Source organism: Megascapheus bottae, chromosome 6 (genome assembly GCF_031878675.1).
Source record: "Megascapheus bottae isolate mThoBot1 chromosome 6, mThoBot2.hap1, whole genome shotgun sequence".
NCBI lineage: Eukaryota > Metazoa > Chordata > Mammalia > Rodentia > Geomyidae > Megascapheus > Megascapheus bottae.
The window spans coordinates 45019926-45035775 of NC_143514.1; the positions used below are offsets into that span (position 1 = coordinate 45019926).

Consider the following 15850-nt stretch of genomic DNA (forward strand, 5'->3'; position numbering starts at 1 on the left):
TGCTGCTTGTTTGAATGTATGGCTTGGTCCAGTCAGCAGAGTGCAGCAGGATTTACTTACATAGCTCTAGAGCTGAGGCAGATCCCTGCTGCCTGACACTGGCTAGATCAACTCTTCCTTCAAAGAAAGTACTTTGATCTCTGCTCCAGTAGCAGCAGTTTTACTCGGGAGGTTGGCACACCAGCCCTCCCTTTGTGTCCTGACCCATGCTGCAAGCCCTACCGGCTTAGATTTGGAGAGAGGAGGAATTACAAGATTAAACTCACCCTTGTGCTTCCAAAACAAAACCAAAACAGTAAAGGCCAGGCATCTGCAGCAAAGAAGAAGGCTAACTTCTCTGCTTCTACACTGGCAAAGTCTATGTGTTTTCAGCTAAGGAGCAAAAAAACGAGGTCCCAACCCCCCAGCCTGGTAGGGTTCATATGTGTGATATTACATTTATCAAACAAGCTACATTCATTTCTCAGATTCAGCAACATCTTCACAGATTCTCTTTGGGAATGTCAATCTTAGTTTTCCTAGTTGAAAATCAACCTACTTTTCAAAGCCAGTATGAGTCTGCCTGTTTTATATCTTCATGGGCATTTCTGAGTGAAGTAGTTATAGGCTACATCAGATACCAGATGTTCACTAGACGAATGCCATGTACAAAAAATCCACAGTGAGACATTGACTGAGTACCTCCTTCAGCTTGCACAGATGTCTGTATTCCAAGGATCCACATGGTATATGTACAATAATGAACTCATTTTGTGTATCCTGAGACAAGTTTTGTTTTTCTTTTTTTTCTTTCAATTCTCTGGGCTTAGTATAGGCCGGCACACAGTAGGTATGCATTAGTTAGAAAAAGTAAGAGAGTAAACAAAGGGGAGAATGGAGAACTGAGAAAGGGTAGCACTTATAGCAGATGGAGTCTAAGAGTTAAGAGGTTCTTTAGAAATAACATATTCCTTTTGTAATTCTAAGAGAAAACACCATGCAATGTATCAAGATTTAGACAAGAGAATATAAAGTCAAATAATGGACACTTATGAAATGGAAGGATGCAGACATTCGTATGTCAAGCTCTCGTTCCACTCATTGTAATTCCTTTGGCCACAAATCCCCTTCCTCCTTCCCTCAGAATCAGAATCAGGGTCACTTGTTGTCTAAAGCCTTTCCTGAAGGTTGAGTCTGTGTTACACAATTCCCAGTCTATCAAGAGAGCCTGGACAGTTAAGACACACCTAGAGTTTGAGTATATCTGCCTCCCAAAGATTATGATATCCTTGAGGGCTGCAATTCTGTTTAGTGACTCTTCTTTCCCCACCAAGTATATCTACCTAGGCCTATAATTGTTTCACAAATTAACATCTTTCTAGGTGTGATAAAGTGGTAGCTTATATTAATTCATTCAGACAAGAATATTAATACTCAGTACCTGTCATGTATATTAAGACTCAACATCCATCTAATCCATTTGGTATTAGTACACTGTTTATCTTTCTGCAATGATGAATGGCCTCTTTATTATCTTTAAAAAAATCTCAATAACAGCTAGCCACAATCTATAGTTATTTTGAGCTTTGATGTTTTTAAAGCTAGCAGGATTAAGCCATTGTCCAGCTGTACCCTGTGCCTGTAACTTGCATTTTTCACAGCCTCCATTTGAACTTCCCACTTGGAACTTCCTTTATGTTCTACTTCTAGCCTTCCTTCATGCTTCTTATTTGGCCCCTCGGAGAAGCTCTGCGTCTCCAGATTTAATTTCCTTTATCTATCCTCAAACATGATTTTCCAATGGCCAGTCTCTTCCCTGCCAACTCACCCTTTCTGGCTCTAAGATGTACTTTTGCTTTGGTGGTTGTAAGCTTACCCACCACATTCATTCAGGCTCTATAGGAGAACCCAAAACTTAAAGGTTATGAAGAAATGATTTTATCCTCCAACAGAAGATATTAATTACATTTACTCTCAACAAAGTTTAAACCAAAATCTTTAAAGTATTGACATGAACTCTGAACAGCTCTAACTCAGAGCCTCGGCCTGCCTAGGTCCTTGCCATGCAGTCAGAATCATGGGTGATCAGTAACATTTACCATTGGTATGTCAGCTAGCCTAAAGTTGGGGATGGAAACTAAGATTTTACAAACAGACAGAAATGAAAATTACACAGGCATGACTTTTGGTCACACTAGGGGACAAAGAAGAAGCAGTAGCTGAATGTAGGAAATGCTACTTAGAATGTTCTTAAGGCTGGCTCAGGAACAATGAGAACTTTCAGCAGATGGTCCCAGAGAGAAGCAAAAGCCTGCACAACAGCAAAAAAAAGCTAGTGCACTACTGGTCTATTTTATTTTTTCTTCCTTTTTTCCCCTCCTCTATTTTCCTCATCTTCCTCTTCCATTCTCCTCCTCCTCCTCCTCCTCCTCCTCCTCCTCTTCTTCCTCCTCCTCCTCCTCCTCTCCTCCTCCTCCTCATCCTCCTTCATTCTTCTTACTTTGTTTTCCCAAACTTTGTAGTTCTTTGGCCTGCCTTTACTTTAGTGCAAGGACTGGCTGTTACTTACCATGCCCTTTAGTGTCAGATCTGCTAAGGGAGAGCGGTTTCCATGGAAATCTGGCCAAACATGTAAATCAACAGTGAGGAAACCCACAGGCTGAGCCTTCTTAATCAGATCCAGGTGACTGTTCAAATATGCATATATACTCTGGCATCTGGAAGAGAAGTGGATTTTGTTTTTAGAAGGGGGGTAGAGCTGGAAAAGAATTGTTCTGTAGAAAGAGACCATTGTCCTTCCCATATCAGACCCAGGAAAGCAAGCAGACTCCTGAGAGCTTCAAAGAAACAAATCTAGCACATTCTCAAGTCACAAGGCACTACCACAAAGAAAGAATGCCATTCCTAGCCCAAAGTAAAATGGTTTGGAGTCTGAAGACCAGATCTAGGAGTGGCTTTACTTCTTGTAGGCATGTAACTATGAGAAAGTTATTTAAACCTTCAGAACCACCCTCTTCTCATCTGTAAAAACAGATATCACAATTCCTTTCCAACTTACCTCATGGGGTTATTGTAAAGATCAAAGAAGATTATGTATGTGAAACATAGCTTTCTGTAAGCTGTGCAATACAGTACATATGTAAAGGATTTATTAAATCAATCTTCTTAATTGTAATAACAATGATGAGATGACAAATGGAGACAAATACATGTTCCTGGATTTGGTAGAGGAAGTTGCTAACGGAAGTGAAGCTATCATGAATTCAGTTAAGATCAGGATTTGGAGAATTGATTTTGAACCTTGACCTAAGAAATGGCATATATAGGTTTTGCTGTGTCACTCTCTGTCTCTGTTTTTGTTTTTTTTTTTTTTTTTTCTTGACAGTACTGGGGCTTGAATTCAGGGCCTGGCACTTTCCCTGAAATTCTCTTCTCAAGGCACAGCTCTACTTCTGGAATTTTGAGCACTTAATTGGAGAAAAGAGTCTCATGAACTTTCCTACCCTGGCTGGCATTGAACAGCGATTCTCAGAGTCCAGCCTCCTGAGCAGCTAGTATTACAGACATGAGCTACCAGCGCTTGGTGGGTTTTTCTCTTTTTAAGGTTTAATTTCTTCATAAATTAAATACAGATTGAAAGTATCAGGTGGTAAACTTGAATATCCTTCAAATATTTGGGTGAAGAGACATAGAGAAGATGAGTCCTGACAGTGTTGGGTTCATATCTTGTTTAAACTTGTCTTGAATTGGTGTTATGGCTTAGCCTCTCTATATCCTGGTTTACCTATTCATAAAGTCAGTATAGCAATACCTTTCTTGCTGTGTTAATTCTTATTGTAGGGTACAAACATTAAAGGTGGCTAGCCTTGCCTTGGCTGAAGATGCTAAGCTCTCAACAATGATCCAGAAATAAAGTGAATACATCAAAGGTCAACTTCTCTTGTCACTTTCCTCCAAGTGTTCTTGGAACTACAGGCTTAAAAGTTAAACACATAGCTTGAGTAATGTGAGAAAAAAAGGTATAGGAAATCAATGTTCAGAGTAGTTAATATCTAAGATGCCTCACACAATATTTATGATTTGCATTTACCAAATGCTTTAGAAAATAGGCTCGGCGACTTCTAGTTTTAGATTTGTAATATCAGGACAAGTTTTCTAAACTAAGTTTAAGGAAACAAATGGAAATGTTGCTTTCAAATTCTCTTTCTCCCCTTTGTTAGCTGATATTTCGCACTCCAACTTACGAAATCCAAGAGAACAAAACTGCTGTGTTTGCCCAGTGAGTATGTACAAATGTGTAAGTATATGCCTAATGTGTGTTGGGTGGAGGCAGAGGCAGCCTTACTCACCAGCATTTTCTTTGCGTGCTGTGAAGTCTTCTGCCTCAAGATCACATTGGAGGAGTGGGATATTACTGGGAAAAGGCTCAACAATGACAGGGCTAGCTGCTACTTCCCCTGAGCATGCATTGGACCTATCATCATGGCCCAAGAAAGGAGGCATCACTAATGCCCTCTATGCAGAGGGCTCAGACAACTCAGGGGCCAAACAAAATCATTCTCTGGGTGATTTTGAGGTTATGAGTCACAAATCAAAAATTACTTTTCAAAGCTTCACACTCAAACCGTGTTTTAGAACATTCGGTTATGGTTTTAGGAAAAGATCCTCTGAGCCTCCATAGATGCTAGAGCCAGAACAATTATTGGGAGTAGATTATGATCACATCCTGGCTTTCTTTCTCCCAACTCTCCTTGCTTCTGGTCCAATGGAATGATATTCCTAACAGAAGCCTCAAGAACATCTTTGCAGCCAGAAGCCAAGAGTCTGCACGAACCCTGGCCACTTTCCATTTCAGAATAGCATCTCTGCTCTTAGAATAAAGGGATCTTTTCTTAAAAAAAAAAAAGACATGTCTATAAATCTTTTTATCTTCCTCTCAAGGAATCTCAGAACAGAGCACTTGGTTTCAGACATCTGGGTCAATAACAACCTATAGGCTTAATTACTATTGATTCGTCATTGTCTCATTTACTGTGGATCTTTGCAAACAGTGAGATTCATTTAGCCCCTGCATATATGGCCACTCATGCACTAATGAGATCCCTGGGGGATGAGGCATTTGCTGCCCCTTTGACTCCTAACCTCCTCACAGCTGTGTGTTTATCCTTTGAATGTAGCCATTCCCCAACATGTTTTTTCCATTATTCCTTACCATGTGTGCTATCTGAGTATATCATTCAAAATGAAATGCACTTGGAAAACATTAAAATAACTAATGCACATCATTATTCATATAATTTTAACCTTGCACTATGTCTTTTAGTTCTGATTTTGTTTCATTTTGTATAGCTTAGCAATCCCTTCCCAAGTGTCAGTTGACCCTTCTTCCAACCGGGATACCACATTCTAACTATGCTGTCTACTGGACATCCTTCTTCATCTTATGGATGCCAAGCTGTAACTGTCTCAGAGGGAAAAGTTTGAGCTATTTATGTCCACTGGGGCATGGGGAAGAAAGCAGTTTCAATAGTCAGAAAGTGACTGCGCCACGTACCAGCTGCTAGAAGAGGCACAATAAACTTCTCAGAGTCCAATTCACTCTCCTGAAGTAGGAGAGAATCCTCTCTACCTTCTGAGCTGACAGGAAGATTGAACACAGAGCCTTGAGTGCTATGAAATGGCAACTGATTGACAAGTAGCTCCTCCTTTGCTATCACAGACTTACAATATTTTTCAGACCTATTATATTGCTACCATCTTAAATGCAGATAGTGCCCCTGGAATCCTCTTTTTTTTTTTCTTTTGGTCAGATGTGGGGCTTGAACTCTGGGCTTGGTGCTGTCCCTGAGCTCTTCAGCTCAACACTACCACCCTGCCCCTTGAGCCACAGCCCCACTTCCAGTTTTTTAGTGGTTAATTGGCTGTAAGAGTCTCACAGACTTTAGTTCCGGGGCTGACTTTGAAGCATGATCTTCAGATCTCAGTCTCCTGAGTAGCAAGGATTACAGGTGTGAGCCACTGTACCTGGCACCCTGGAATCTTTTCACTATTCTCCCTTGCCATAAATCAATGCAGTCTTTGGATTCCCAGACTGCTTAGAAATATGATGACCATATTCTTAATCCGAAAGTCAAAACACAGAGTAGGACAAGGTTATTTGTATCCTCCCTAAAAGTAAGACAAAGTTGCTTACTTTTAACCCAATGCAGTATTTGCCTTATTGAAACTCACCCTTTATAACCAATTGCAGAATTTTGTGCAGTTTATATTATTTGAGCCCTTCTTCATCTGATCTCTTTCATTTCTACCTTCCTCTCCTTGTCCCTTTAATGTGTGAGCTTCTGTAGAGTCCTGTCTTGGGCCCCCTCTTACTCCTTATATTCTCATCCTTCCTCATGGCTCCAGTTTCCACCTAGTACTGAGACTTTCCAAATATACGTCCTTACTGCCATTTCTCTCCCGACTTCCAGGTCAAGTAGCCAACCACTTACCACATGCCTCTTCTTGGATGTCCAAAGGTAATTCAATTAGAAAGGTCTAATAAGACATACATCATCTTTGATGACATATTCACTCTTCCTTCCCTTTCTTGCTCTAATCAAAATCAATATCGTTCTAGCAATTGTCCGTGCAATCACTTGAGGGGCAGGTCAGAGCAGGGATCATCTGTAACTCATCCATTCCCTCATTAAGCTTTTCACCAGGACTATGCTCCTGCTTTTGAACATCCTTGTCAACTAGCAAAGTTTTCTTCAGTTGTATTAGACCATTTTCCAATATTATGGTGAGAGCTTTTGCCTACATATATACGTATATGTACATATACATATATACGTATATGTACGTATATACACATATACACATTTCTGCTTGAAATCTTGTCCTTCCATTTTTTCCTGGGAAATTCTTTTTTTTTTTTTTGCCAGTCCTGGGCTTGAGCTCAGGGCCTGAGCACTGTCCTTGGACTTTCTCAAGGCTAGAGCTCTACCACTTGAGCCTCAGCACCACTTCTGGCTTTTTTCTATGTATGTGGTACCGAGGAATCGAACCCGGGTCTTCATGCATGCTAGGCAAGCACTTTAACCACTAGGCCAAACTCCCCGCCCTTCCTGGGAAATTCTTTGACAGCATAATTCTTTGACTCCTCTACCCCCATCTATCTGAAATCCTGCAATGGCTCATGACACAGCACATCCTTCCTTCCTGGCACAAGAATTTCTTCTTTGGCTAGCTCTCTGTACTTCCCATGATCTAGCCACACAAAACTACCTTTAATAAAAAGGTAGTTTTATTAAAAGGAAGTTTTAATGAAGTTAAACCATTAAACTACTGTTGATTAAAAAGAAAGCATTGGGTGACCACCTTTGGCATCCTTCCTGTCTAGCAGAAACATTGCTTACTTTTTCTGTCGTAAATCCTTACTGGTTTGCTTCTAAAACACAAAACATTAAACTACATTTTGCTTTCGTAATCTGCATACCTCACATGTTTGCCTCTTGGACTTCCCTTTCCCACAACCCCTTTCCTTGCCTTCTTTACCTCCCTGATAGCAACTCTCATTCCTCAACTTTGATACCATCTAGAGGCCTTTCCGAGGCACAAGTTCTCCCAGCACTGAACTCAGCCTCACCTCCAATCTTACAGCCTTTAAGAGTAAAACAGGAGAGGTTCTGGCATCTTAAGTACCCTCATTCATAGACTTAAAAAAAAAGTGTTATACCAGATAATCAATGAATTTTAAGCAATTTCTCTTCAGTGGGATTATGGGAATAAGAGAAGCCCAAAAGACTAGAGGGGTAAATCAGATTCAGAAAAATGCATTGTTCTCAAGGGCATAACATAAAAATGTAGGGACAGTGATTAAACAGAAAGGTTGGCTTTCTGTTATATTGACATAGTCTCTTGTGGATATGTGTCAAACAATGGTATAGTAGGGTCATATGGAAGATTGATTTATAACTTTTGAAAAACGTCCATACTGAGGTCCATAGTGATTGCACTAGTTTACATTCCCACCAACAATATGTAAGGTTTCTTATCCTCCTTTTCCCAGCATCATCTGCATATCTATGCTTATTGTAGTACTTAGTATTCACAATATCCAAATAACAGAATCAGCCAAGATGCCCCCAACCAGATGAGTAGAACATGTGATATCTATCTATCTATCTATTCATTCTAGATAGATCTATCATATAGATATAACATATATATTACATCACACATAATGGATGAAGATAATGTGATTGTGTGTATGTGTGTGTGTGTGTGTGTGTGTGTGTGTGTGTGTCCACACAGCTATAGAGAAAATGAAATAATGTCCGTTGTAGAAAATCCTACCATTTCCAGCTACACAGGAGGTAGAGACAAAAGGATTATGGTTTGAGATTAGCCCAGACTAAAAGGCTAGAATGATCTGGGTGATCCCAACCTCAGAGGAAGTACAGTAGAAGATTCTAGCCTGAAGCTAGCCTAGATAAAATCACAAGACCCCAAAATCACTGAAGAGAAGTCTTCTTAAATCCCCAATGTTACCAGAACATTCATCCAAGATACTATTAGAGAAGGCATATATAAAAAGAGCTAAAGTCACAACAATATCAAGTGATGTCTGGCCAAGAAGTAATGATCTGCTTACCCAGTACCATGGAAAAGAGACCATGGCTCCCCGATTGCATGTGTGGACACGTTGCGTTACTCCGCACCCAATTTATAAGTTTGCATGACATTCTATTCAGATACAAGGCCTAAAAGGATTATGGTCAATCAAGATAAAATACCCAATCTGTTTATTTATACTTGTTTGCACAATTTTGAACAAGATTTGCTGATGCTGAGATCTAAGATGAGGTGATGAGCATTAATGATTTCATAAAGTCCCAAGTCACAGAAGAAGAAGCAAATGGCTCCAGATCCTCAGGGATTCCCTCTCCCTTCCAAACAAGAGTAGCTATGCCTATTGTACTCAAAGACCTAACAAAGGTTCTTGTCTTTATAAATCTGATATGATTACTGATGCCCTTTCCTTTGCAAGGTCATAGGAGATGGAAGAGAACTATATTCATGGAATGTCTCTCTGAGCTGGAGATAATATTTGAAAGTGAGCCAAAAACAGAAGAAATTAACAGTACAGTTGGAATCACCTTGGAAGAGAGAGCACAAAAAAACCCCCCAAACCGAGGACCAGAAACGTGGCTGTGAGGAACACTGGTGGTTGATGGTTAAAAAAAAAAAAAAAAAAAGGATTGAAAAGGAGGAGCTGGAGACAGAGGAAGAAACAGAAAAAGGGTGACATACTAGAAAGTTAAGAAAAGAGAAGAAAAGAATAATCATTGATGTCACATGCTGCTAAGAACTCAGGAACAGGATTAAAAATATTGTATGGACGCAGCAAGGTCTAAGACAATGATGGGCTTAACCTCAAATGTTTCAGGGGAGTGATATGACAGAATTCAAATGAAACTGAGCAAAGAAGGAGAGAAAAATAAGGAAACAGAATAATCAAGAGATTAGGCAAGGCTTTGGAAAAACTTAACCTCTAATGAGGAAAACTCTAGGAAGGCAGGTGGAAGAGGGTGCGAAGTTATGTGAAATCAATTAGGATAACTAATTCTGGAGAGGATAACAGAATTAGTTCTCAGCAGCTTGATCATGCTCAGTCTCCAAAGCTTTCTCAAACGCATCACTGAGCTCAGGATAACTTCTCAGATGTGCCTAGGCTGATCTCCAGATACTATCTAACAATAGAGTTAGATTTTGAATTCGGTTCTCTGAATTCTAAACCTAGTGGTCATTTCTCGAGGCTTATAAATGTTGGAATTTTTTCAAGAATGTGACCAAAACTATGACAATTCTATTTATCTCCACAGACATCTACACATAGCCCATTTTGCTGAGATCAACAAAGCTTAAAGCTTGGGACACAACAAAAGAGCTCCCTGATGACCTGAAATCAAGGATTCCCATTCTAGGTTATGCTGCCTTTAATCAGATAAAAGGCTAGTTGCTGAGGGTATATGGCCTAAGTCCTTTCAGTGGTCACTGTATTATAACTGGAGATTCAAGGAAAGAAAAGCTTAGCTTTTCTTAAACAACATGTCAGGACCTTTTTTTTGGGGGGGGGGGCATCCTAAGAGCACACTGCCTATACTAGAGTGAGCATGAATTGCTTTCTGCTTAGAGTAGGTGTGCCTCTAACATTAGAAGGAAACTCATTGGTGGGACTGGACTAATTAATGGACTATAACTACCTAAACTGCACTCATTTCTATCATTACGACCACTATTTACGAAGCACCAACTATGACTTAACATTTATAACTAAGTGCCAGCAATAATTCTAACTCATTTAATTTTTGGAATAAACAGTGCTTAGTGTTGTCATTACCCTTTTCAGCACGGCATGAAGGTATAAAGTCAGTGAGAAATTTTCCCAAAGCCAAGCAGATAGTAGCAAATGCAGTTGGGATGTGAGTCTGTTTTCAACCACCTGGTTAGACTCTCAGCTTCTTGTCATGTGCTGCCTACATGAGGTTGCTCCATGTACCTGGTAAAGCAAATATTTTAGCTAGATGATGGTGGTTCATGCTTATAGTCCTAACTATTCAGGAGCCTGAAATTTGAAAACCATGGAATGAAATAGGCCAAGGAAGACATGTTCATGAGACTCTAATTAATTTCTAAGTTATTAGCGAAAGATTGAACTGGAGATGTGGGTCAAGTGGTAGAGCCACCAAACTTCAGTTAAAAAAAGAAAAAAGGCAAGTGCTCCAGACCCTGGGCTCAAGTCCTAATACAAGCACACAAACATAAACAACACTTCTTGGGCCTGGAGCATGGCCTAGTGGTAGTGCTCTCTAGCATTCATGAAGCCCTGGGTTTGAGTCCTCAGTACCACATATACAGAAAAAGCCAGACGTGGAGCTGTGGCTAACATGGCAGAGAGCTATCCTTGAGCAAAAAGTGTCTAAGGACAATGCCCAGGTCCTGAGTTCAAGCCCAAAGAACAGCAAAAAAATACTTCTTCTCAAAAACATCCAATAATTAGGCATAATTATGCCAATCACTTGTCATTTACATGTTTTTTTTTTGTTTTTGTTTTTTTTTTGCCAGTCCTGGGCTTGAGCTCAGGGCCTGAGCCCTGTCTTGGACTTTCTCAAGGCTAGAGCTCTACCACTTGAGCCTCAGCACCACTTCTAGCTTTTTTCTATGTATGTGGTACCGAGGAATCAAACCCGGGTCTTCGTGCATGCTAGGCAGGCACTCTAACTACCAGTCCAAACTCCTGGCCCATTTACATGTTTTTTTAAAAAATCTTTTCATTTCAAAGACAACTTTTAGATTTGCACAAAAGTTACAAAATCAATGAACAGAATCCCATTTTCCTTTTCACCTGATAAATAAACAAATAATAACATTAATGTTAACGAAACTACCAACATTTGAATTTCGAATTTGCCCCAACAAAGGTCTTTTATTAGTCCAGAACCTAATTACCTTTTTACATCACTGTTAGTTGCAGTGTCTCATTAGTCTCCCTTAATTTGTGTAAATTCTTTGGTATGGAGATTTGATTTCTTTTAGTTATACCTGCAAATACTTTTGTAGATGGTCCTACAGTTTGGGTTAGTCTGATAACAATCTCAATTTAGATCAAGATCATGTAGTTTGAGCAACAACATCATAGAAATAATGCTGTTTTCTCGTTGCATAGTAAAATAGGTATATGGTGTCCGTAAACCTATTGTTGGTAGTGTTAACTAGTATCAGAAAAAGGTGCTGTCTGCCAGATTTAAACACTCTGATTCAACCATGTTTTGTTTTCATATCAGCAAGTATATCATGGTGATGTCATTTGGCACTATGCAAATACCTTGCTTTCCATTAATAATTTCACCAGATAATTTATAATATAGCCTTGGATAATTACTGCTTGTAAAAATTTTTATTGTGGAATTCACTTCATAATGATTGTCTATTTCCATCATTTTCTTTAAATTGTTTTCTATTATTTTCTACATCCTGTCCTTACAGGAAGCTCTGTTCTTTTTTCTTCATTTACAAATGTCTCTAATCATGTACTTATACCAAGCTGGATTCACAGAGTTGTTTGATGAAATTCTTATTTATCTTGTTGATCAAATGGCCTCCAATTTAGTGACCATGGTTCACATATACACTTATTTTTTTCCTGTTAGTCGTGGTGCTTGAACTCAGGACCTGTGCACTTTCACTTTCCTGAGCTCTTTCACTCAAGGCTGAAACTCTACACTTTGAGCCACAGCTCCACTTCTGGCATTTTTGGTTTTTAACTGGAGATAAGAGACTCAGGAACTTTTCTGCCCAAGCTGGCTTTGAACTGTGATCCTCAGATCTCGGCCTCCTGCATAGCTAGGATTACAGATGTGAGCCAACAGTGCCTGGCTTATTCATACATATTTTGATAATTCTTTTTAAGAAATTCCTTATTGTCTGCACTGCAAAATATTCATATATTTCCCCAGCATCAGTCAGGGAAATTACATTTCTTTGAAAAAAGTCATGATTATTTTTACTGAAAAACTAGGCAAAAGGTATTTAGAAATTACAGCCTGAGTGCTTGGGGGCACAAATTGGAACTACAGTATTACTCTCATCTGAGACAGATATGTAATAAACTTGGTACTGTCCTATGAATATATGTATCTGTATATATTTCTATTTAAGACATTTATGACTACATCTAAATTTATAGCTAGCTACACATAAAATGCTGTAAGATGATACTACTTTTGAGTTCTATGTACTATCACTGGATTCATTCTAGTTTTGTAAGAAATCTGGCTTTCATTATTCAGCCTATATTTATGTATTTGCTCAATGACAGTACATACATAAGGCAATTTCAGTATGGAAACAATGTACCTATGAAAAACAAGTTTACTAGTTAGAAGTAAAAGATTTATACAAGCTTATTTTATTCAAGATATTGTCAAGGTATTATTTCTCAGAGTTACCTGAGTTTGTTTCTTGTCTTTCCCTTTTGTTCTAGTGTGGTCCTTCTATTCATTTGCAACATGGTAGGTTTTTTGTTGTTGTTGTTGTTGTTTACTATTGGTATTATTAATTCCTGCCTCTTCATAGACATGCATCCTGATATCTTCCTCCCTCCCTTATGTCTTCTCCCTCCCTCTCTTCTATTACTCCTTTCTTTACTCTCTCCCATCCTCTCCTTTTCTTTCTTTTTCCCTCTTCCCGCCTCTCCTTTTATCTCATTTGTCCTCCATCCTTCCCTCTCTCTCTCTTCCTCCTATCTTTTTGAACATTCCTTCACACTCAACTTTATCAGTATATACTGCACACCATTCACATTCACAATTTTTTTTTGGTTTGATGTAATTTATTTTTTTCCATTTACTTTTTATTGTAGTTAATAGAAGGGTTACATTATATTCACCAGATAGAAGGTGCATCACTTCACATACATTGATACCCTTTCTCATGTCTTGGTCCCCATTTCTCTCTCCCCACCCCTGCCCCTCATCTTGTTTTCCCCCCTTCCCTATCCAATTTCAAATAACCAAATACACATATATGCAATATATCAGATAACAAGATGGAATGCTGTAACAATATGAGATAGCCAAGGGACAGCAAAAGAGATGAGAGATAATATAGTACATTAAGGACAACAATCACTCATTATATGGCTTTTGTTTCTATATCCTGGAGGTCCTTTCTGTCATACTATATGCCTTATGTATCTAGGTTTTGTTCTATTGTAAAGCTCTGCTAGGAGAGCCCAAGGTTTCTACTGATTATGACAAAATGAGGGAAACCATTGAGCCTATGTTCCTTTGAGTCTGGCTTACTTCACTTAATATGATTTTTTTCTAAGTCTTTCCATTTCCTTACAAATGGGGTGATGTTCTTTCTGACAATAGCATAGAATTCCATTGTCCATTCATATTTAATCTTACACATTAATCCATTACACTAATCAGCAGTGCACACCACTCCTTATCAGTTGGTGTCCTTACTTTTACAGACAATGAGACAGACTCAAGTAACTTCTGCAAGGAATAATAAGGAGTAAAGTTAAAATGTGAGTGAACCCAAGAACTTGGACTGTGGAGTTCTATATCAAAAGTTTCTCATCCATACAGGTTTTCTGAGTTCCCTTAGTTCATTCTAAAAACGAATACATACACATTCTGGGCCAACTGGATGGTTTTCGTAAGTGCCACCAGGCATTTTCTTTGTCCATGAGATCTGAAAATCATGTAACTTCCCAAAGTGAATAACTCTCATTCAGTCACACAAGAGAGATACAGGGGGAACAGAGGGAACAGAACCTACCTGGCCGTGGCCTTGGCTTGGAGTTCAGGATAGGCAGCATGGCCCTGCACCATATGTTCCACCTACAAAACAAGAGAAGTGGGTCAAATTTATGGCTTCTCTAATTTTTTTTTCAGCTAGTATTGGGCTTGAACTCAGTATCTTATGCTCCTGCTTGGCTCTTTAGCTCAAGGCTGGTACTAGCACTTGAGCCAAACCTCCAGTTCTGGCTTTTTCCTGGTAAGTTAGAGATAAGAATCTTACCAGTTTTTCTGCCCACTTCATGACTAGCTAAGATTATAGCTGTGAGCTACCAATGTCCTGTTCAAAAACTATCTTTAAGCTAGAAAATGAGTATAAAATGTTTGCTCCCACGGGGCCAGGAGTTTGGTGCTTGCCTAGCATGCATGAAGACCCGGGTTCGATTCCTCGGTACCACATACATAGAAAAAAGCTTGAAATGGTGCTGAGGCTCAAGTGGTAGAGCTTTAGCCTTGAGAAAGTCCAAGGACAGTGCTCAGGCCCTGAGCTCAAGCCCAGGACTGGCAAAAAAAAAAAAAAAGTTTGCTCCTTTGTAAAGACTAGACATTAAATTCTAAGTCAGCCTGAGTATCTCCGCAATTTCAGAAATCTAGCTTTGTTTAACTTTGGATTTATAAAATAAGTATATTTAGAGAGAAGAGTAGCAACAGAGTTCAATCAAGGTGAAACTGGTGACAGTAGGTAGCATGTAATCCTACAGTGAGTAGTGAGGAAAAGAGGGCGGCTTGAGTTGCATGGTGGTGGTGGGGTGGAGTGGGGTTCTGGCTGTTAAAAGTGTCTAATACCTCTAGATTATATCATCTCCCCCTCCTAATCTACACTGTCACCTCAGAATAGGGGCAAACCTTGAAGCACTTACTATGTCTTACTAATAGGGAATCATTGACAGAAGGAAAGAATGAGAGTATGAAGACAAAGTCCAGACTTTTAAGAAAAGAACTAAAATATCCAGTGCTGTCAGTAAAACTCCATTGATTGCAAAGTTGTCATAAGGGAAGCCAGGACAGCTCTCCAAGGACACAGATTTCTGAACTCTTCAGACAGCTGCTCATTTCTAAAATCCCATGTCTAGGATTCAATTCTTAATTCCCTGGGTGGCTCTAAACAAAACAGAAATGTTTCCCCATACTTTATTCAGCCTGCTAAGATATAGCCAACCCTGTGCTAGAGTGGATGAATCTCAGCTGTGTACTGCTGAATGTTTACTTGAATCTCCAAGACTCTAAAACAACCAGTTGGAAGGACTTATTTCCAATCAAACTAGCCATTCTGTTCTAGTTTGATCAGCTCTTTGAGTATATTTCCTGAGAACCAGAACTGTAGACAGGGAAAGAAAATGTCTTCTGCAGCTGGTCTGGGGCTCCATTTCATATTAGGTTTGTAATTTTGAGCAAGTTACCCAACCGCTCTGAATCTCAGTAACATCCTTCATTGCCATCTTCCTTTTAGAAGCAATTGCAAGGAAGATTAACTTGCCTAAGGTTTCAAACGGCGTCTCTTCATATCAAAAGTC

The 15850-nt window shown here is 39.3% G+C and overlaps 1 protein-coding gene across 4 annotated transcripts in view; it reads right to left on the bottom strand.

The window, feature by feature from the left end:
• The window catches only part of Fggy (FGGY carbohydrate kinase domain containing), a 635483-nt gene that overhangs the window by 82099 nt on the left and 537534 nt on the right, over positions 1–15850 (bottom strand). For all 4 annotated transcript variants that reach the window (XM_090333735.1, XM_090333733.1, XM_090333734.1 and 1 more), the window contains 2 exons: positions 14317–14378; positions 2549–2696 (listed from right to left, as the gene is read on the bottom strand). In XM_090333735.1, the coding sequence (XP_090189861.1) occupies positions 2549–2696; positions 14317–14378 (210 nt within the window). The remainder of the gene's footprint in view (positions 1–2548; positions 2697–14316; positions 14379–15850) is intronic.